At 55.5% G+C, this 21,919-nt stretch overlaps 3 protein-coding genes across 6 annotated transcripts; all 3 read left to right on the top strand.

Annotated features, from left to right (window-relative positions):
• Position 1: 1 nt before the first annotated feature.
• Positions 2-12,788, top strand: bmf2 (BCL2 modifying factor 2). The gene is made up of 8 exons (XM_089022408.1): positions 2-2,729; positions 4,552-4,605; positions 4,675-4,804; positions 5,148-5,347; positions 6,257-6,526; positions 7,795-7,998; positions 9,075-9,280; positions 9,951-12,788. The coding sequence occupies exons 4-8, from the start codon at positions 5,158-5,160 to the stop codon at positions 10,050-10,052; spliced, it is 972 nt and encodes a 323-aa protein (XP_088878534.1). The 5' UTR covers positions 2-2,729; positions 4,552-4,605; positions 4,675-4,804; positions 5,148-5,157; the 3' UTR covers positions 10,053-12,788.
• A 624-nt stretch (positions 12,789-13,412) lies between these two features.
• Positions 13,413-17,416, top strand: zc3h14 (zinc finger CCCH-type containing 14). Of its 3 annotated transcripts, XM_089022629.1 has the most exons (16): positions 13,417-14,154; positions 14,311-14,353; positions 14,570-14,684; positions 14,757-14,797; positions 14,874-14,946; positions 15,040-15,310; positions 15,376-15,545; positions 15,617-15,852; positions 15,914-15,973; positions 16,048-16,165; positions 16,239-16,426; positions 16,492-16,627; positions 16,706-16,845; positions 16,924-16,997; positions 17,076-17,182; positions 17,253-17,416. In XM_089022629.1, the coding sequence occupies exons 1-16, from the start codon at positions 14,119-14,121 to the stop codon at positions 17,254-17,256; spliced, it is 1,812 nt and encodes a 603-aa protein (XP_088878755.1). In that variant the 5' UTR covers positions 13,417-14,118; the 3' UTR covers positions 17,257-17,416. The 3 variants fall into 3 exon arrangements, with proteins under 3 accessions (XP_088878753.1, XP_088878752.1, XP_088878755.1); XM_089022626.1 differs by having other exon boundaries at positions 13,414-14,154; positions 16,706-16,997; XM_089022627.1 differs by lacking the exon at positions 15,914-15,973 and having other exon boundaries at positions 13,413-14,154; positions 16,706-16,997.
• A 285-nt stretch (positions 17,417-17,701) lies between these two features.
• batf (basic leucine zipper ATF-like transcription factor) lies at positions 17,702-21,299 on the top strand. 2 transcript variants are annotated; one of them, XM_089022410.1, is made up of 4 exons: positions 17,702-17,847; positions 18,580-18,796; positions 19,311-19,415; positions 21,120-21,299. In XM_089022410.1, exons 2-4 carry the CDS (start codon positions 18,731-18,733, stop codon positions 21,297-21,299), a joined length of 351 nt encoding a protein of 116 aa, XP_088878536.1. In that variant the 5' UTR covers positions 17,702-17,847; positions 18,580-18,730. The 2 variants fall into 2 exon arrangements, with proteins under 2 accessions (XP_088878536.1, XP_088878535.1); XM_089022409.1 differs by lacking the exon at positions 17,702-17,847 and having other exon boundaries at positions 17,870-18,796.
• Positions 21,300-21,919: the final 620 nt, after the last annotated feature.

Raw genomic sequence — 21,919 nt, 5'->3', positions numbered from 1 at the left:
AGGCTCATCGGTCGGCCCGCCAGGCTGAAGGCGGCGCCGTTCAAAGGAAAACAGGCATGTGCTCAATCGCATCCTTTTCATTTTCCCTTCATTTGTTGAAGCGCAGCCACAGTCCCAGAGTTAGCTTGCCAAATGGATAGTTTTGAAGCTCTTGTCGGGCGAGCTACTTACTAAGTCAGATACAATAGTTAGTTAGCTTGTTATCAAGCTGTCTGACCGATTAGCCACTCGGTTAGATAGCGCGCGGGTCGTCCACTCGTTGCCGAATTAGCCTGTGAGCCATGTGTTTGCTCTGACGTCACCCTACTCAACTCTGTCGTCTGACAACATGATAATTGTTTAGTTCATTACTAAAATTGGGTTAAGTTCAAGGTGAGGAGTCTTCTTCCCTTGAAACGAGTAGCTGCCTGCTAAAATTGACATATTTAGCGAGCTAGTAGGTCACCAGGCGTGGACGGGGTCCAGTCCAGTCGAGGCAGGTTAGCTTCCACCCTCCTGCGCAAAACAGCAAGTGGCCTTCTTTCTGACAAAAACCAACACAGACAATTGGCAAGATAGAAATCCAATCAGTGCGGAGGCGATGGGAAAATGTCCTCGGTAGACACGTTGTTTTTTTCAACCTTGCACCCTTTGTCGTGTTTGGCTTTTGCTGCTAAACTAACAAAGCAAATCCATTGACGAGATGCAAATGTTAGCAGGAAAACTTTGCGTTGGAAAAACAGCAACAGCCTAAGATTGTGTGTTCACATTCAACCGAGACTTTTACAGCACATTCGTGCAAGTGTCTTCATTTGCATGACAATAAAAGGCGCTGAGGGAACGTGTGCGCGACCTCCTGTGGGTCTTTAATTTAACAAGGAGAGAGAGGCAACGGGAGGAATTTTGCCGGCGAGTCATAAATCTTCCATTATTTATGTTGCTCCTGCCAGTTGTCGTGATATGCCGGGACTTGCCCAAAAGCATGCTTTTTTTCTCCTCCCTTCTTCCTCTAGAAACAATGCCCTCGTGTTTTATTTCCTGTTATCACCCCCTGCGGGGATGAAACCGGCCGGGCTTGATGCTTGGCTGTATCCAATTAGATACACACTGGCTGCGCAGGTGAGCCAAACAAAAAAAGTTGAACGGGTCACTTCACATGGAATGAAAAGAGAAAAAAAAATATCGATGGATACGATGACATCACCGTCCAAAATCGTGACACGTGGCGGCAAGACAAAGAAAGCGTCGTAAAAAGGACAATTAATTAGGCAACTCGAAATGAGGTGAGTCATCGGCACGAGACCGTCAAATGCTTCCTGGCCCTGCCCCCCACTGTGGGCTTCTTTCGCCTGTTGTCATTGCCTTCTTAAATCATACCAAACGCATTTTGGGGTGTGGGCGGTATACAATCAGCGCCTTGATAGATGAGATCGGTAATCAAGTTCATAACTCAATTTACTTGCCTATGCAACCAATTTCCTCCATTAAAATGAAGCAACGTGCTCTTCCTGCGTGCCAGCGCCCCAAACAATTTTTCAAATGAAGATGACCACCTCTGTTTTGTGTAAAATACAAACAACATTTAAGAGACAAATGGCTGCTCCTTAGTTGCTTTGGTGCGAAAGTGAGGCAGTTCATGAGGTCGCGAGCGTTATTTGTAGTGACTTGTGTCATCCTCCATGAGCCAGCAAGCAGTCCGCTAACTCATTATTTCATCGCTTAGCAAATACACTCCACTCTACTCGGCTGGCAAGGTCTTTATCCATTCTGCGGGATTTCTAACGTCTTGAGCCATCCGCCCTTCAGATAAAAGTAGTCTTGCTTATTTTGGGTTGTTAGAAGGATACGAATTGATAGGCAACACAGTCTATATTATCACGTGCAAATTCATTTGTCAGGGCTCACTGTGGTACATAAGCTGCTTCTTTGCTGGTTGATAATGTGTGTGTGTGTGTGTGTTTTTTTTTAAACAAATCCTCGGCTCTATATTATTGCCACCCCGCAGCTTTGTAGCATTTGGCAGCGTGCGCCGCGTGCAAAATTGACACCATTTCTTGGGCTGAACTCATTAAGAATCTGCCGCGAACTCCCGATCCTGCGGGCTATTGACTTGAATTCCCCACATTGCCGCAGCCAGCAATTGTTTAAGTGTGTTGTTTAAGTGTTCCTAAACCAACCAGCCATTTGTAAAAGGCACAGGGAGTGCTTTTAAGCCTTTCCTTTGAAACATGGCTTTGCCAAAAAGTGTTAAGTACGCCGCTCGTATCCCAAGTCAAACATAAATATGGAAAAGCTGCTCAGCGGTATGGCAAGACAGCGCCGAACGTATATTATGGAGCTGAGTCGGGACTCCCCGCCGCCCCTCCCCCGGTGCCCCGAGGCCAGAAACACTGGCGGCTTCCGTGAATCGAAAGCCGCCAGTGTTGTCAAACAAGCTGTGGATGGGCTGGCTTTAATCCCGTGTTGACACGGCCGGCCCGACTTGTTGCTAGGACGCCTCGGCCAATCCCGAGACGGCCGCCTGCGCCCTGACCTTGGGCCGGCGGATTTTCCTCGAGGGCGGCAAAGGGCGCGGGGGGGAAATTCAGGCAATGTATGAATGACTTGCAGAAGAGAAGATCCGGCAGCCAATGGGAGCCAAGTGGGAGAAGCGCGAAACCAATGGAGGGGGGCCGGACTCTGGACTGCCTCTAGCGTCCGCCCGCCCACCGGCCGGCCTGCTTGGCTTCTCTCCCTGCGCCTGTTACCAGGTCAGTGTGCCTGCCCGCCGCCTCGCAATCATCCGTCTCATTGGGTCAGCGTGCCTGGTGCGAAGCGCCTGAGTGGCTGGCCGCGCGTACGCCGTTGCTAGGGAGCGCGGCCAATCAGGGCAGGCCGCAAGTTTCCGGGCAGGTTTTGCCGTCAATGTTTTGGCGGGAGATGAACAAGAAGAAGTGAAGAGTGTTGTGGGGGGTGTCGAAGATGAGCTTATGATCGTGCGCTTGTGCGCGCGCATGTTTTCCTCTTGCTTTTCTGATGCAACCGTCTCCCAGGCTACTCACGAGCAGAGTTGTCTTTTCTTTTCTTTTTTTTCCTCCTTCCTCTTTTTTCCCGATGTATCCTTGCCTACCCTTCCTTCCTGTCCTCACAGGAAACGAGAACCAATGGCGGCGCTGTTGCCACCGGAGCGGAGCGGGGAGGGGAGGGGAGGTTTGTTTTGCCTCCGCTTTTATCCTCCGGTACCTCCCCGTCCACAGTTACCGTAGAAACAAGAGCAACCGCCACTCTATTTCCATCCGCCGCTCGCGTCTCTCCCTGATTTAGTTTTTCCACGACACGGCAACCGACCTGCCGACACCGGCGGCCAATGAGGCGTCGGCAAGGAAGGCGCGCTTTCAAGAGCCAGCGTATAAAAGCAAAGACGTGCCCGACAACTTTGGCGAGCAGTCGGCGTGCCTGAAACACTTAAATTTGGATGCTCACAACCTCCTGGCTTCAAACGCGGGGAAGAGCGCCATGTTTTCCTCCCGATTTCATCGCATCCGACAGGGCCCTTCCCCTCCCATCCGCCCTCTCACTTTTATTGGGAGCCGCTCTTGTTTTGCCCTAAAAGTGAAAAAAGGGGCATGAAAACGTTCAACGTTCACGGCACCCGACTTGATTTAAATGCCATTTATTGGCACGTGTTTACGAAACGTCTTTTTCTGATTTGCAACAGTTTGTGCAGCATTCGTCTGCGACGCCTCCCGCGTCGGCATCTTGAATGTTGTGCTCGGGAGGAAACGTCTCGGCCAGCTTTCGTGAAAGCGTCCAAACGCACTTTCACCCTTGACACCTTTTGTATAAATTGGCTGTAAAAGATCGGAAACGTTAGCAGAACAAGCCACTTCACACTTCGCACGCGTGTCGCCGCTATGACAAGCCGCCCGTGCCGCAGACGCTTTGTTTACACGACTCGACCGCCGCACAATCGACAGCTTCAACTTTTCATTGCCTTCAATGAGCTCCTAGTCAAAGGCAGACAGTTCATTTAGCGCAGCCGACGCGCTGCACCCGCAAGGTGCCCCTCCGCTTGTAGGATTAAGTTAAATTCAGGGGCGATCCACGGCAAGCAAGGGGTGTGTGCGAATTTGTTGGCGATGCTTCGAGCTCCTCTCTTGAAATGTGCAGCCCCGATGAAGCCGCCTCCGTCGGCTGAACCTGCGTTTTTTTAAATCAAAAGTTGCAGACGGAGCCTTTCGATAAGAAGCCCCCACGGCTCGGCGTCACGCTAAGAAACGCTTGCTGCCTTTTGGGCTATTAGCTGGTTTCATTGTGGAGTGCGCTCTGTCATTTGCTGCTGCGTTGACTTCATTTTGGTTGTTTTGCACTGCAGGGCCACTGTAGGTAGTGCAAGAACTTCAACAACAACTCCAGTAAATAAACACGGCCCCGTGCCGTCCATTTGGACAAATCCTCTAATTATCCTCCAAACGACTCCCTCATTGACACCATTTCAAATGTTAGCGTTTTGCAAGTCGATACGTGTGCTAGTAATGAGCCTGTATCAATATTTTCGACTGGAATAACTGACACCATGTTATATTTTTCCAGGCCAAGGCGCGCCAATGAGCAGCGGTGGCTTTCAGCGCAAAAAGCGATTGAACGGTGAGAAGAGAAAAGAACAAGCTTGCCCACATTTTGGCTGCACTCCCATTTTGTTTCCTTTTCTTGCAGCCTATTTTGGAGGGATCGCATTGAAACAAGCTCCACCAAGACGTGTCGGTGTTTGCGCAACAATCCAATCCGGCGGCTTTGGTGCGAAAAGTTGAGGGGGAGGAAGAAAAAAACCCAAAGAACACAGACGGTGGGTGTGAAAACGACACAATGTGGTGAACGGGCCGGAGCCAAAGGCCCCCCCGGAGTGACTGGTGTCATCATTCTGCTTCCTCTCAGCCCAGTATTTCGACTTGACTCTATTATTAAGCCATCCCAAGCTTCCGTCTACATACATACGTTGTTTTTTGTGACAGTTGCAAACACTTTTCTTCTGCATCTTGCTTGTCAAGTGCATCATCCCCCCCCCCCTTCCCCCACCTAATTGACTACATTGAAAGAAGATCCAAAGCATTCTATACCGGGTGCAGGCACGCAAACTACAAACAAACTACAAGTTGACCCCCCCCCCCCCCTGTTTGTTTTTGATACAGCTCATGAGTCATGGGGAAGATTGGCCGCCAAGCAAAGGGGCGTGCGACGCCGGGACGCATTTGTTGCCTTGACAGCACGAAGGCGGCGGTGCCACCCCGTTGCCGCCATCGGGCGCCCGGGACGCGGGCCGTCGTTGCATCCGCCGGCGGCTTCCAATCCGCTCCACGGCGGGCGGGCGAGCGAGCGAGCGAGTCACGAGGTCCGCTGGCTTCCGCGAGCGTGCGCGCGCCCGCGTGTTTTCGCCCCTCCACGTGTGGGGGCCGGGCCGAGCAGGAGGCGGGACCATAACAAAGCACCCGATTGGTCCGAGCGCCGTCACCAGCTTTTGGCGGCGAAAGGAGGAAGGCGGCTCTTAAAGAGACACGCGCTTTGTTTTGATTCCGATCCCCGAAATCCACGCGCCTTTGAGCAAAATACTGGAGGTCACCTCGTTGATTGACGTTTCCGGAAGTCGCATCCAAGAAGGAACATGAAGAAAGCTCACTGAAAAGGCCCGAGCGTCACCTTTTTCAACAAAGGCCGCGCGCACCGAGGCAATTCCAGGTCACGTCGGTGAAATGAGGGCGCCTGGGGGAATTTTTCGTCCGCGTTTGAGAGTTTGCGACAATTTAGAGAACCGCCTGGGTCGCTGCCGCTTTTACACCCGACGCACGCATTTGCACCGGTTGCTCATTGGGGGCACCTCGGGGGAAACTGCTCAAAACCGCAGTCCGCTTCATAAGTAGTATTTTGACACATAAAGTGTGACGTTTCAAACAATCTCCAGACTTTTGAAGGGAGGACTCGACAAACAACGAGAAGGAAGAGGACGCCATCATGAGAGAAGTTGCATATGAGCAAACACCTGAAAATGTGCACTTTATTACTTCCCACCGCCGTCGGTTAAATGACGTCTTGCATTCAAACACCCAAATGTCCACCAGTCAACCCGCTCCAAAAGACATGAACGTATGCGATGGGGTCGTCGGTCATCTTCTTATGACAGATTGAAATGCATGACTTTTTTTGTTGTTGGTGAAAGTGCGCCTTGTGAGTTCCTGAAAAGAACGAATGTGTCGGATGCTGCTCACCATAAATGCTGTTGTGTTTTTTTTTTCTTTTCGAAAAGGCTACCCAACGACACCCTGGGACCCCCTCCTCTCCACTCTCCTCCTCCCCCTCGACGAGCTGGAATGGGTGTGCTCTCCTAGCGAGGCGGGCGGAGTCTACAGCAAAGTCGGGCAAAACACCAGCCGCGCGCCGCCTCGCCACAAACACGCCACAAACACGCCACAGGCTGCCGAAAGCGAGCGCGATCCCGTCGACGCGGCGGCGGACTTGGAGACTCGCCGACTTGGCGCGAGAGAACCCGTCGGAACGGAAAGACATTTGACCGCTGGTGAGTTCACGCGCTCGAGCGTTCTCGTTGGCGGCCTGGCGGACTTGTCCGGGCAAAAAGTCCGCGGCTCCCGGGTGGACTCGACCGCGTCATCGGGGGCTTGGGTGGCTTTTGAAACGTACGCGCGGTTGGCTTCGCCTTCTCGTCGGAAGGAGGGGGGAAACAAGAACACGACGAGTCGCGTTAGTCTTCCGTGATCGTCGACGCGCGACCCGAACTCGCGAGTTGGAGTTAAACCGCACCGGAGCAGAAAATGTGTCGTTAGGCGTTTCGGATCGGGGGCCGCCCGAAGGCTGCCCTGACCTCCGGAGACCGCTTGAGAAGTATCGCTCGAACCTGACCCGCAAAGTCAACCGGTGAAAGTCCTTGGCGACGCGAGTGGGTTTCGGCTCAGCCGCTCCCAATTCCGACCTTCGTCCCCGCGGCGGGGCTCGAACCGCGACGCGGAGGAGAAAGAGCCCCGCGAGCGGGCGGAGCAACGGATCGGGCGGCGGCCCCCGGGGGCCGAGCCCGTCAATCGCGACCGCGCTCCAGTCGACGGCCCGGCGCGCTTCTTTCTAACTTTGTGGATGCGCTGCCATCGCACTGACTTGTTGTTCGCCGTCTCGGTGGCCGGAGCACCCCTTTTGGGTCGAGGATGTTTGACTTGACTTGGCTTGAAGATGAATGGGGAACATCAAGCAGCTCAGCCCCATTTGTCTGCCCGTGCACAACCAACAGGAGACAGAAGATGGAGGATGTGGGGGGGGGGGGGCAAAATGAGGAGATTGCGAGTCGAAAGCGCAGGAAAACACGCTTGAACATTGATTGTGATGATCTCCAGAGGACACACCTGACCGAGCGCTTCTCAGCACCAATTTGGTTTCTGCCAGCGAGCAGGAGCTCATCAGGGGGGGGGGGGGTGTGATCGGTCGGTTGGGGCTTGTTGTTGCTGTCGCTGCTACGGTTGTTGTCTTGCTCGTGCCTAATCCACTTTGTGCCGCTTGCGCTGCGCCGCGAGAGATTTTGCTTGGACATATTTGGAAAGCATCTTTTTTATCATCTTGAAAAAAGAAAGGATGAGTCTTGCTTGTCAAATAAGCGAACGAACGGCTTCCCCTGAAGATTGCACAAAAACACCTCTTAACTGCATGAGGACACATTGTCCGTTTGCATTGCAGTCAAATGTAATTTTCCGCTCGGTATGTTGAGAGACGGGCTCAAAAGGGCGGCCGCGCGCGTCACACTTTTTCACCCACGTTTTCCACCCCGCCTCACCTTGTCCGCAGGGACTTTAACGGCGAGGCGTCCGATGGACGATGAGGAGGAGGACACGTCGCCGCCCCCGAGAGCGCCCTTCGCGGACCTCAAGTACGGGGAGCGGGCGGCGCGGACCCAATCGCCCGCTCTTGCGCTGGTGCCGCGCGTCCACCGCGCCGGCGGCTGCGGCGGCATCTGCGCCATGGCCTGCGACTTGCAAATGCAGAATCGCGGTAAGAGATGCCCGCTCACCTCAACTTCAACCAATATGACAAAGTGAATCGTTCAAATGTCCATCAAAGATGAATTGCTGGACAGGCGGAGAGCCTGTCAACGTCTAAAAACAAAAAAGTGGGCCTGGCCATATTTTACTTCATTCATTCTTTCATTTTCTGTACTGCTTTATCCTCACTGGCGTCGTAGCAGGTCACCCGCAGAAAGAAACTAATCCTGTGACTGTAAAGTGTCCTTGAGTTTTGAAAGGCGCTTCGAAATGAAATGGATTATTATGATCCCAAAACAAAAAAAGTGGAAACAACAGCAAACGTCCTGGCCGTCAAATCAGCTCTTTGTCTCCCTAAATAGCATTTGTGACTGGTCATGAAAGTGCGCGGGTCGCGCATGCGCAGATGAAGCCGCCCGTTGAATTCCTGTATTGTTTTATGACGTCCTAATCCAATCGGTGTGACATGATCCTCAGCCAAATGAATGGCCCGCTGATCGGCGGCGGCATTCTTTCGGCTTGTACGGCCCAACCCGATAATGGATGTCATCCCCGTGGCCGCGTCCCAATTTCCAAGCAGCGTGGCGTTCGGCACATGACGTCGCGGAGGTGGGGGGCGGGGGACAGAAAGACAACAAGAAACCTTGCGGAGGCATGAGCTGGCAAAGTCGCGCTGGAGGCGTCGGCTAAACTCGGTGACATCGGCGGCTTCACCCAAGCGTGAAGCAGGTGCTTTTTCTTTCTCTCCCTAAGCCAGGTCACCTGTTTCCACCTGCGCAGGCAGTCGCTAAAACATGACGCGGAGCGAGCGCTCCCCCACAAACAAGTTGCCTTCGTTCTGTCAGCCGGAATTTCCACGAGCCGATCACAACCATTTTGGCTCTTGATGCAAAAATGCATTCCAGCCGCAGCGTAAAACCTTTGTCGACAAAATAGGTGCTTTTTGGGGTGTGAAGTGATGGGGAAAGGGCGCCTCTGCGTCGGGCGTGGCTCAGATTTGCCTCGCAAGCGGATGACTTTCAAGCGTCCGTAGAAACTTTGACCGCCTTTCGGAGCCACTGAGTACACCCCGTCCTTTCCTCCTAGGCGACGCCACGTGGCCCTGGCGCTTCCCCGCCAGGTTTGAGGTCCGGGGAGCCAGGCGAGAGAGGCGGCGGCGGTGGCGAGAGGGGGATGACAGGATGGCGGAGAGGCCCGCCCATCCGCAGCAGGCGGCCGCCGGCGTGGAGGCGCAAATCGGACAAAAACTCCGGGAGATCGGAGACAAGTTCCAACGGGATCACATCGATGTGGTGAGTGGAATGTCCCACCGGCGTGGGGGTGGGCGAGGGGATCCATTATAGGTCCACTCTAGGCACCAAACTAATCAAAGCCAGCTTCATTGTCAAATATGCTAATATGCATGACACGCGGCACAGATGAAATGGATGTCCTCTCGGAACCAGCGTGCAAGGCATTTAGAATGTGGCGAAAAAACACAGACCACAGACAATACGTGTCATTTCTCAATGTAAAGTGAAGTAGTGTCGTATGTAAGTGAGGGCAGGCAAAAACAAAAAAAAAGGAAAAAAAGAGTTCAGGATGTTCGTATAGCATGTACTCAGAGTACGGTGAGTGTGGCAGTGGGAAGGGGCAGGGGGGGCAGGGCTGGGAGGGAGTTGATTCAACTAGAATGTTGGCATAACGTTGGCCGCTTGCGCTGGTTCGGTGGCCATTGGAGCTTTTTGACTCCACTTTAGACAACCAGGGCAAAAAGCAAACAATCCCAATACGCACCATCGTCGCCGCAAACGAAATCTTGCCCAGTCTCTGAGGCGTGGCGTGGCGGCGCTTAGGAAAACATGTTGGGATGTCGCTCGCGTCAAGTGGTTTCAGCGCACGTCGCGGAAGGCAAAGGCGGCACGTGGGCCTTTGCTTTGTTTTGACCCGAACGTTTTGGCCTTTTTTTGTCTTTGTCACCAGTTCCTGAGGCAGCGACGACAAAACCTGCCCGTCTGGATGCGCCTCACCGTGGCCTTGTTTGGCTTCCTCTTCCCCGGGCCGCTCGCCTTCCCGCCGCGATGAAGGGCCGCCCGTCGCCGGACCGGACGGACTTTTGTAAGAGGGAAGACGTCTTGGCTTTCTCATTCTTGCTTTGACAAAGCAGAGTCGCAGGGGAAAAGGACAACTCTGGTCACCGCTGGACGGAGGCTGACACCTTTTTCACTTGGTTTTTGCTCCGCTCGCCATTGCCATCGAGTTGTCTTATTACTGTCCGGATTTGGGTTTGAGAAGAAGCCATCGAGTTGAAAGAGATATTTTGGAAATAGCACCTATTTTCTACACCCACGCCGAGGAAGTCAACTGGCCTCGTGGGCCGCGGGAATGCCTTAGGATATATATCCCTCCCGCCACCCCCCCCTTCCAGGAACAAGACAAGTGGGCTTTATTGTCATTTTTTGCTCGAGTCCTCGTCCTTGGATTGATTCCTTTTCGCCGCCGGCCGCACATCGAGGCGGACATTTTGCATCCAGTCAGGGAAACAAAGAAACAATCGGCATCGCCGGGAAGCTTTTGCTTTCCGGACTTCTTCAGACAATCTTTGCCAACCAGGCCGTGACCGACTTCGCCCGTCTCTCCGGGCGCGCGGCCTTGGCCGCGTTTGATCCGAAAAGAACCGCTTGACGTGGTCCGTCGAATCCCCCCCCCTCACCCGGAGCGCTTTGATCCCGGTCGGTTCGGAGCAAATGGGCACGCCCTCTGCTGGCCGAGCGCAATAACACCCCCGCTAAAGAAAAAGAGCCGCCTCGAGATACGAGCCGGATACAGCGCGCGCCGCGCCACGCCGCCTTTGTATCGCGAATCGGCGGATTCCGAGATGTGCCCGAAACCAACTGGAATTCTCAAAGGGAACTGAGGGCAAAATAATCACCAAAGTACCAATTGAGTTGATGACCAAACACCTTGGCTGTATTCTCTGGCCCTGCCGTTGAACGTTGAGAGGCACTGATGATGTTTGTTTTTGTTTTTGTTTTTGTTTTCGAGGGGTGGGTACTTGACAACCTTTTGCCAGACCTTGGCGTTTCCTTGGGCCAGATCCACGCCGTTTATTTCCTGCAAACGCAGAATGCTGAGCCACTTGAGACTGCGCGCTCTTTCCCGTTAGGATGGCGTCGGGACGCCGAAATGTGTTGCTTCACTGATTTGCGTATTTATTGAAGGGGCAGACATGAAATAAGGTGACGTCAGCGCCGGGAACCAATCAAGCGACAGCCACGTGCAAAACCCCAGAGTCAGTCACCATATTTGTTTTTATTCCGCACTGAAACCGTCAGTAGCGACGGAGCACTCCATTTCATTTGTTCATAGCCCCGGCCGCACTGAATTTCTGGCCGTAATATTGCAACTCAGTTTTATTGTTCAATTGCAAATGGCGGGCGTGGCCTCCCATCATATTCACCCCGTTGTACTCCAACGAGTGCCGCCGTGGTCAGAATAACCATTCCATCCATTTCTCATCCCATTCAGGAAGGTTTAAAAAGTGTAAGATGGCCACACGAGTTCCACGAATGAAATTGCATTTTGATCCCCCAACGCGTGGCGGCAACTCGACGGACAATCCAAAAAGGTGCCTTGCGAGGAAGGCGGCTGCCGTATGGAGGTGAGCGCTGGCCGGGCGGCCCCCCACCCCGCAAGGCGCTTTTTGCTCTCAAGGTGCGTGCGCTGTACAAACAAAGCAAGCAAGCAATGTCGTCCTCGTCGTCGTTGTCGTACTCGATATTGTTTTGTACTCCCGTGCCGAACTTCCTGGTCTGTTTTGTAACGCGCCGGACGAGCAGGAATGAGTCACCGCCGGTGCCCGGTCGTATGTTGGTTCGCCGGAGCCTTTGAAGCAAGCGTCTTCAACCTCAAAGTGCTGTCAGGTGCTGTGACTTCTTGGCTTTTTACAATTGGAACACTTGTGGGCTTTTTTTTTTGCTTTTCTATACGAGTCTGACAAGGATTTGACTCCATTTCTACGGACACAACTTTTTCAACTTTTCTAGGCTAATAGGAGGCAGGCGAAACCACTCGGCTGTTCTTTTTTTTTTTACCTGCAATGTTGAGGTTTTTTTTCTAATCTTTTGGAGAAGTCTACTGTGTCACTCTCAGTTCAAGGGCTTTTTTCTCAATCGATGTTTTTCCAAAAAATGCACGTGTGACATTCCTGATTTCAAGGCGGGAAAAAAAACCAATGTGTACCTCCGAGTGTTTTTTTAATGTAACTTGATGGAATGGGAAAGACCAGCTGATCTCTGTCTGTACATGAACACCGAAGCTTTCTTTTGAAGGCTTGTTTGTTTTTGGGGTGGTCCAAATTGGTCTCAACGATTTATTTCACAGTGTCTGCCATTTTGCGAGGCCCAGTCCAGATGTAGCAGTGAGTTGTTTCCTGGGAGCGAGCTGGCTGACCACCCCCTCCCCCCCTTATTTTATTTTTTTTTTTTGAGGGGGGGGGGTGAGCAAGAAAGAGGACATGGGTTGGGATTCGTTTTTCCGGTGCAATATGCTGTACATAAGAGCTTGGCGCTGCAAAATCTTACAATGGCGTCACTTCTTCTGTGGTTCAATGGGTACTATGGACTCTTGTTTTTCATTAAAACTTTCCGGACAAGCGACTGTTGAGCCCCCGTTTCTTTCAATTTGACCTCCACCTTAAACCATCTCAGATGACACGGACAGTCTGCGGACAACTGACACGCCTTTGCTTTTCAGGTCCACGATGCAAGACAATTGTTTTGTTTGTTGACAGGTTTTCTTCTCTGCGGGTTGTCCAATTGACCCCCAAAAAATTCCTTTTGATTTGACAGCCGTGACACCGATTAAGTAATCGGTGTCACGGCTCGCGATGCAAACATATCTGCAGAATGAGGGGATTGGATTGGATAAAGGCATATCCAATCCAATCCCCACAATGGAGCTGCTGTGAGTCTCCGCCCGGAGCTGAAGAGAAAGACCCTTGTCCGCTCCCCTGAGATGCTTCGTGCCCGAGTGCGTGTCCCACGCACACGAACACAACCGGTGGGGTGCGTTGAGGTTGTGCTTAGCTCGGCACTATTTCACGCTGGGCCTCAATAAAGGCGCGCGTGTTGTCCGGGCCCTCCGCGCGCGCACCGCCGTTCTTCTCGCCGGCGTCGTCGGTTGCTTTCGGTGGCTCGGTAGCGACAAAGGAGGACCCGGACGCGGCCCGTCAACTCTGCAGCGCGCTGATTGGCGGGCGGCCCGAGGCGCGTTGCCGAGCAAAGTGCAGAGAGGCGAGAGTTGGCGACTATCTCGGCACTCCTGTCATCCGGGATTTACACTCCGAGCTGATCTTGATGCCTCTGACACCCAGTGCGTGTTTCGCTCCCGCTGGGGGGGAGGAGAGGGGGGTCAAATCCAAAATTTGGCATTTGGCGAGAGCATTGAACGCCCATCGAGACGGCGACGAGGGTGGGCTCGGGAGGCCATGAAGATGTCCTCGCGTGGCCCGAACGATTCCAAAGAACAATCCGGAGGCACCGGCGTTGTTCCGCCTTTCTTTTCTTTATTGTCTAGCAGTCGGTGAATGAGGTCACCTGAAACGGAACCATTCCCCGAAACGACCCCGCGCTTGTATTTGCTCGTGTTTTTCTGCCGCCTTGTGGCTAAACGAAGAGGTGCGCTCGACGCCCTCGACCTGCCGCGTTCCAGATTCACCTTCCGAAGAAGAGGACGTTGTTACAACAAGTCAAGGAAGATTGTGAGCCAATTCGACGATTTCCCCCACATTGTCTTCCAAGGTCGCCAAAAATTAATGTCCAACGCAAGACCACCTCGACGTGACGCGCTGCGATATTTTTGGGACTTTACACACGACGGCGTTCTTTCACTCCCCGGCAGACTCACAAACGTCAAAAGTTTGTTCTTTTAAGTCTTTGTAAGAACTGGGGGGGTTAAAGACGAAAATCGACTTGTTCGCTCGGGTGACGTCGGTCAGCCACTTCCGCCCTTGCCTCGTCGGCTTCCGTCCCCGCTCACGTGACTCTTGACGCTCTGCTCCCCGGCCGTCGCGCGATTCGCGGCTAGCCGCCCGCTCCCTCGCCCAAACTTTGCCGCCGTCCGTCTCTTTTTTCCCGCCGGCCGTCCAGCGATGGAGATCGGGGCGGAAATCAGCAAGAAAATAAGAGTGAGTCGCAGACGCGCGCGGTGGGGAACGGCGCCGGCTCCGACGGAGCTAGCTCAACGAGCTAAACGGCAACTCGGGGAAGGGGGGAGGACGACTCGTGGCCGCGATCGGTCCACTCAGCGTCTCGCGCCGCTCGTTCTTTGTGCTGTTTTGCAGGGCGCCATCAAAGGCAAGCTTCAAGAGCTCGGCGCCTACATCGGTGAGTGACGGACGACGTCAGAAACCGCCGCTCCTCACTCGATTTGACGGCACAGACCGGCGACGGGTTGATGTCGACGGAAGCCGAGAGCGCGCGCCCCGAGTGGGGTCTGTGGGTGCGGGGGTCCCAGAAGGAGCCCCGCGAGCCCCGAATCTCATGTCATCTCATGTCATGTCTCAATGCCCTTTCACTTGTTCGCACTGTTCGTCCTTCCAGACGAGGAGCTCCCCGATTACATCATGGTGATGGTGGCCAACAAGAAAAGCTCCCAGCAGATGTCTGACGACCTCTCGCTTTTCCTGGGCAACAACACCGCCAAGTTCACCGCCTGGTAGGATGAGCGCCTGCGCCCGCGCGTCGCTCGCTTGTCGCCCGTTGACTAACTGGCCTTGGTTCCTTTGAGGCTGCACGGCGTCCTGGAGAAGTTAAGAACGGTGGCAGCGGGTAAGTCCCGCCCGCGCCGTCTTCTTTGGGGTCGTCGCCCCCCGACTAACGCCAAGGACGGATTCGTGCGTCGCAGAGCCCGCCCCCGAAAGGCCCGCGGAGGATTACCAGCCCGCCTCAGAACCGCCGAGCTCCGCCCAGGAAAGCAGGTGATCGCCGAATATCTCCGCCCGTGATTCGAAAAGCCAAACAAAGCCATTTTCTCGGGAGAACGAAAGGGAACGCGGTCGGTTTTCCGACAGGTGGGCCGGCGCGGAAAAGGGCCCCGCCCGCCTGACGTCCGCCGTCAAACCCCTCGCGGAGATCCTCCCGTCCGATGCGGTCATCGACATCAAGCTCGAGACGGACGACGACTTTGGCGAGGAGCCCGCGGCGACCTCCCGCGGGCGAGGCCCCGCCTCCCGCCCCTCCGCCCAACTCTACGGGGCCGGGCGCGGCGAGCAGAGCGACGCGCCCTACGGGCGCCGCCGGGAGGGCCGCGGCGCCAGGACGTCCGGAGGAGCCTCGGGCAAGGTAACGCCCGGGCGAGGCGGCGTCGGGCGTTCTCACTCACGCCGTCCTTTGCCGCCGTCCTTCAGGAGGAGTCGTCCCGCAAGCGCAAGGCGCCCCCCGTCAGCTCGGTGGTGCGAGTCCGCCGCGACTCGGAGCGGGAAAGCGACGACGACGACGACGACCAGGAAGGCGGCGGTCGCGCTGGCGGCCGAGGCCCGTCCAGTCGGGTGCTGCTGCCGTGCAAACCCGAGCGCAAGTCGGTGTGGTTTTTGAGTCCGCGGGGGGTCGCGGCGGCCGGCGACTGACGCCCGTAACGCCCCCTTTCAGGCCGTCGCTGCCGCCGGCCAAGCAGGCCAACCGCAACCTGATCTTGAAGGCCATCTTGGAGGCGCAGGACTCCGTCAACAGGACCGCCGGCTTCCGCAAACGGACGTCCGCCTCCCCGCCGAGACGCAAGCGCTTCGACCCGCCGACCGCGGCGGCGCCGCAGAGGCGGACGGTTCCCGTGGCCCCCCGAGCCCGCCCGGCCAGAGGCGACGAGGCCCCCCCCGACGGAGACGGCGGTACGTCAACGGCGAGGCGCCGCCGCTAAAACCGGGCCGCCAATGTTCCGTTTCTCCCCAGCGGGGTGCGCGTCGCCGTCTTCGCGGGTGCCGTCGGACCGCGCGGGCGCCGCCGACGCGCGTGAGTTTTTTTTCTTTTGCCTGCATCCGGCTTCGCGGGCGCCGCCTCATCGGAACTTTCCGCTTCCTCCGCAGCGAGCGAGGCGCCGGACGCGCGCTCCTTCGTGGTGAGCGGCCCACGGCCGGACGAAGCCGCCGCTCGCCGGCGCCATCGCCGAGAGGAGCTGACCCGGCCGCGCGCCGTGCAGGCCAGGTGCGTCCCCCCGACGCCACGCCCCCCCCAGGCTCCTTTCGGCTTTGTCACCGGGCGTCTCGCTTCCCGCCAGCAAAGAGAAGGAAAAGTGGGCCAGCCCCAAGTTCATCGTGACGCTGGAGGGCGTTCCCGGCCCGCTGGAGAACCTGACCGAGTCGGAAATGGAGCTGGAAGACGTCCGCCCGGCCCCCGCGGCCCCCGACTCCAAAGCGGGCGTCCTCCAGAGGCCGCGCGAGGGCCCCTCGGCGGACGACTCGACGGGTACGTCGGCGCCGGGCCGCGGCCCCTTTCTGACCTTTGTGACCCCTCCGCCGTTTTGCGCGCAGAGGAAGCGGAGGAGCCTTTTGACGCGGACCGCCGCGCCCCCCCAAAGAAGCTGAAAGCCGGCGAGCGCTGCAAGTTCTGGCCCGCGTGCAAGAGCGGCGACGCCTGCCCCTACCATCACCCCAGCAGAACCTGCAAGTGGGTCCTCGGCCTTCGTTGTTCTGGGCCGGCGTTGACGGTGTGACGCCGGTGACGCTTTTGCCGCTTGTGCCGCAGGACCTTCCCCGCGTGCAAGTTTGGCGACAAATGCCTTTTCATCCACCCCAAGTGCAAATTCGCCGGCCGGTGCGGCAAGGCCGACTGCCCTTACACCCACTTCGGCCGCAGGGGCGCCTCGGCGCCGCCCGCCGGGCCAGGTGCCCGCCCCCTTCGCGCGCCGTCGCCCCGCCCCAAGCCCGGCCTTGCGCCCACTTTGTTTTTTTCCGTCTTTCCAGCGGCGCCGACGGCGAGCGCGTGCCGCTTCTTCCCGCAGTGCAAGAAGATGGACTGCCCTTTCTACCATCCCAAGGTACCGAGGCCGCAAAACGGCCGCGCCGGGCGACCCGACCCCTCCGACCCCCGCTAATCGATGCGCGCTTGCCGGCAGCCGTGCCACTTTGCCGGCCGCTGTCGCCGAGACGGCTGCGCCTTCTTCCACCCCAACGCGACGCTGCCCCCCAGACACGCCCTCAAGTGGACCAAGACGGCGAGCAGGTGCGTGCGTGCGGCCATGTTGAATTTGCGGCCGCTAGAAAAGGCCACCTTTCTTCTTGTTCTCTTGCAGCTAATGGAATCTCCACTCCGAGACAACCGCGGACGTCCAGTCGACACTTGGGAGGAATTTTCTCCTTGTTATTGTTGTTAACTTGTTACCTTGTTGAAAGGAATGTTTTGTAAGTTGACGGCCATTTTTATTTTCCTGACCATTAAAATAGTCATTGCCACAAATGTAACTTTCTGCTTTTTTTATCTCAGCCCCCCCCCCCCCCCAGACATTGTCTTTTAATCATAATCCGTTTCATTTCTAAGCGCCTTTCAAAACTCTCAAAGTCACTTTACAGTCACAGGATATTTTCTTCTGCCGCTGCTCACTCACAAAAAACCACTTGTGAGTGTGACCTTGAGAGTTTTGAAAGGCGCTTACAAATGAAATGTATTGTTATTATTACAGAGTTGAACACTTTTGCACAGAAAAGTCAAAGTTGTTGTTTTATGGTTTCCCCGTAGATGTGAACATGCAGAACACGCAAGTTGTTTTGACCTTTTGGCTGTAAAATCCAGACCGGAACGAGCTTGCGTCCAATGAAAATGTGTGCTGCGTCCACCCCGAACGACCGTCGTGATCGTAACTCGTCCAAGCAAAAGAGAAAAAAAGTCGAGTGAGTGATCTCTCGTTGACGCTGTTTTGGTGGCCCGAGCCTCCTCGGCCACCGTCGCCCTTCCGCGGAGGCGAACGACGAGCCCTCGCGGTGTTCGGCGAGCCCGCCAGCGCGCGTCTTTTGGGGTCAAAGGCGCCACTTGTGCTTTCCAAACGATTCCGTCAAGTCGGACGGAGCTTTTCGGCAACTCCGCCGAACACGCTTGAAGCAAAAACAAACTAAAGTTGAGATTTGACGTTTCCCCAGACGGGGGCGCCAAAGCTCACCGTTTGATTTTCTCATCGGCGTCGCCGTCGCTTTACGGCCACAAACCGTCGCTTGACTTGATTTCTCAAGAGAAGAGACTGTTTGTTTAAATCGAGTTGATTCGTGTTGCGGGTCGCACCCGCAACGCCTTTGCTTGCTTTTTTTTCCGCCCGTGTTTTTGGAAACGCGCCCCGTTGTGGGCGTGGGGCGTTCCCGGCATGTCGGGACTTTTTCTTGCTTTGATGTAAGTTTCACAGACCTGAGGTCAACTGTGAACAAAAACAAAGGCCCGCGCCGCATCATTGAACGACCGTATCCTTCTCAGGCCACGCGAGAGCCTTTCAGGACGGGGGAAATCTATTTCTTTTTTTTCTTTTTCTTCATAGCGTCGCAAGGCAGAGGGCGGAAGGAATACTTTCTGAACGCGAGTCATCGTCATCTGTTGTTCGCGTTCCGCCCCTTTGTCACTTTTCTCCTTGCGACCAGAAAAAGCTCAACGGAAAAGGCAACGACAGTGAAAGGAGGAGCTGCGAGAGAGGAAAAAAGCGTCAAGTGCGACCCTCTGCGAGAGGCACGACAACTTCGCTCGCCCGAAGAGACGCGAAGAGACGCGAGTGGCCGCCGGCGCCGGTAGGCCATGGCTCAGGGCTGCCGCAGCAACGACGCGAGCTACAGGTCGCCGTCACCCGCCTGGGGCGAGCAGGTGAGACGGGCGGCGCGGGCGGGCAACGGGGAGCAAGCCCGTCTTCCCTTCTTCGCGCATGCGCACGCGGGGCTCGCCTCCGGCCCGGCGTTGTTGCAGTGATGGGAGTTCCGGCTCCTTTTAGAGAGTCACTTCTTTTGGCCATGCTCACTTCAAGGATCTGGCTCTTTAGGCTCCTAAATGGCTCCTCAGTTTTTCTTTTTTTGTGGCTAAATTAATTTACTCCCAAACATATACAATGCAGTACAGTATATCAGTTTGAGCATCTATGTGACTTTATTTATATTCCTGTGTGTGTGTCTGTGTGTCTTCCACCACGGATTTTGACCAATCACGTGCGACTTTAACCGAAGGGGTTGCAGAATCGGCTCCTATAAGCGGCTCCCTATTAAGAGCCGGCTCCAGTCGGTCACCTTAAAGAGCCGTCGTCTCTAAGAGCCGTTACTAACGTTGGCGAAGGACACGTGACTCCAAAGTTGTCGGGAAGACTTTTCTGTCGTCTTTTGCGTCGCAGGGCTCGTCGGACGATGCCAAGAAGGTGATGCGGCGGGAGAAGAACCGCATCGCGGCCCAGAAGAGCCGAATGAGGCAAACTCAGAAGGCCGACAGCCTGCACCTGGTGAGACACCCGGAAAAAAACGGGCTCCTTCCCTCGGGACCCCTCAAACGTTAGCCCCCCTCCCCCAATTTTGCTCTTGCTGGGCATCCACGTCGCAAATGATGCGATTTTCCTTTTTTTTTCCTCCCCGACTTTCCATCACGCCACCTGACCATGTGGCGATGTGTCACGGCTTCTGTCGGGCGGCACACTCGGCCGTGTTTGCGCGAATAAATTAGCACGCGTGGGCATCCGCCGCTCGTCGCCACCTCCCTCGCAAACCGCGACGCAGCGAGAAGCGCGGAGCACGCCTAGGCGTTAGCGACTTAGCGAATTAGCCTGCTGCGCTTCCCCTTCACCTCAATTGAAGAAATGCGGTGAAGAAATGCGGATAACCGCCAGTGTGCCCCCCCGCGGGGTGGAATGTTGATATTGGCGGTTCTGCCATTCTCTCGATCAATGACACGATTCACAGGTGTTCAAGTTAAGGCCTGGGGGCCAAATCTGGCCCGCTAAATTCATTTTATTCGGCCCACCAAAGCAGATGCAACGAGTCAAATTCCATGCTCATCTATCAAACTAGCTAGCTAGCAATCAAGCTAGCAAGGGAGCGAGCTAGCTTTCGCTCTTTCTATTCAGCTAGCTTGCTAATCCCTTAAATCACCGGTGTGAAAATTAAGGCTCGGCGCCCAAATCTGTCCCGCCACGCCACCTCATTTTATGATTTGGCCCACCAAAGCAAATCAAGCGTGTCAAGCGACATGACGCTTGCTAGCTAAAGTCCCAAGCCAAATTTCAAAGTGTCCCGCGTCAAGCACAAGAACGCTCGTTACTCTTGACTTCAGATTTGAAAAGGAGTCATTCGTTTGTTGTGTGGTCTCGATGAAACATCCGAATGGCTTCCCCAAAGTCAGAACGGCCCCCTGACAGGAAACCATAACGACAATGTGCCCCTCCCCCCCCACGGCCCAAAAAAAATGACGTTGACACGCGTGTTTTAGGGCGTCGGTCGTCATGATTTCATCGGAGCGTAACGGCAAACTTCCTTTTTTTGACGTGGCTCGACCTCGCCGCCCCCGAGTGACAGGAAAGCGCCTTTTCCCCGTCAATGGCGGCCACTTCTGGTAAAGGCGCCGCGGGCGGGCGGACGCTCGCTCGCTCGCTCTTTGGCGAAGTGACGCACCCCAGGGGGGTTTGCCCGCCGCTGAGCGCTAAAAAGCCTTGGCGTGCGTGACCTTTTGCAAGCGCCCCCTCAGTGCAAGATTTGCGGGGACCGCTCCTCCCACTCGGCCGCCAAACCGTCGCTCAGTTGGACCAGAACTTTTTCAAACGCGCTTTGTGGGTCATTTTAAGTGTTGATTGACACTGTTGATGATGCAACAATAGACCCCCCCCCCCCACCTCGCTGAACAGGGCGACAGGAAGCATGTGAATGTGTGTGTGCTGGGCGGGGGCACCTGGGTCAGTTTCCTCCTGTGGATTTATTTCTTGAGGGCTTGACGTCGGCACGCGGTGCCCGTGACGCTTAGCGCGCGCGGCTCGTAAAGGTTGAAATGGGACCTCGGCTTATCGGGACGCTTACGGTGGTCATGGGCGTGGCTTCTTCACTGATAAGGCGCAACGTGCGGAGGGAGGCCTCGCCTCGCCGCGCTTCTTCAAGCCTCCGCGGGAGGTGAACGGAACGACGCGGCGTCCAATCGTTCATGCCATCGTTTTTGCCACCAGGAGAGCGAGAGCCTGGAGAAGGACAACGCGGCACTCAGGAAGGAGGTCAAGCGGCTGACGCGAGAGGCCGAGTACCTGTCGGCGGTGCTGAGCAGCCACGAGCCGCAGTGCGCCGGGCTGGACCGCCCGCGTCCGCCTCTCCACCGCGCCGCCGCCTACCGCCGCCACCACCAACACTGATTGAAGATCGCCGGCCGTCGCGTGGCGTCGGCAGAGCCCTTTTGTTCTCCAAACGCATCCCTTAGTTAATAGTAGTATCCAAAGTTAGGAGGCACGCCCGAACGACCCCGGAATGGTCGCCAGTCAGTCAAAACGATGGAGCGTCTCGTCACAAAGTCTCCAAAGTCTAATTGACACCAAGGTCCGGGCCGCTCGCCCCGATCGACGAAAAGCTTCCGCGAGGCTCACGGGCGAGTCCACCCGGAAGAGGCAGAAACACCCGTCTTGGGCCCGACCCGCCGTCAATGAACAAAGAACGAAAGCATCCCGGTCTGAAAGCGGGATACGATGATGTCAGAGGGAATTTGCCAAATGCAAAGTGCGGAGAACCCGCCCGGCCCGCAGGCTTTGTTGACATGCTGAGAAAAGAACCCTTGCCCATTATTTATTTGTACATTTCCTGTTGGTTCCGTTTGTAATGTATTTTTTTGGGCTGGGTGTCATTATGCTTCTTTTCTCCCCCCTTGCTTGAATCGAACCCCCAAAAGCTCAGGTGACGCATTTAAATGTATTTGGGGGGGGCGACATGATTGTTTGACAAAGTGAATGTAAAGTCGAACCGGAAGTTTGACGACAAGTCA

This window comes from Hippocampus bargibanti, linkage group LG19, assembly GCF_051943395.1.
Source record: "Hippocampus bargibanti isolate YZ-2025 linkage group LG19, ASM5194339v1, whole genome shotgun sequence".
Lineage (NCBI taxonomy): Eukaryota > Metazoa > Chordata > Actinopteri > Syngnathiformes > Syngnathidae > Hippocampus > Hippocampus bargibanti.
Note: the sequence above shows the minus strand (reverse complement) of the source record. Positions and strands in the feature narration are given on the sequence as shown.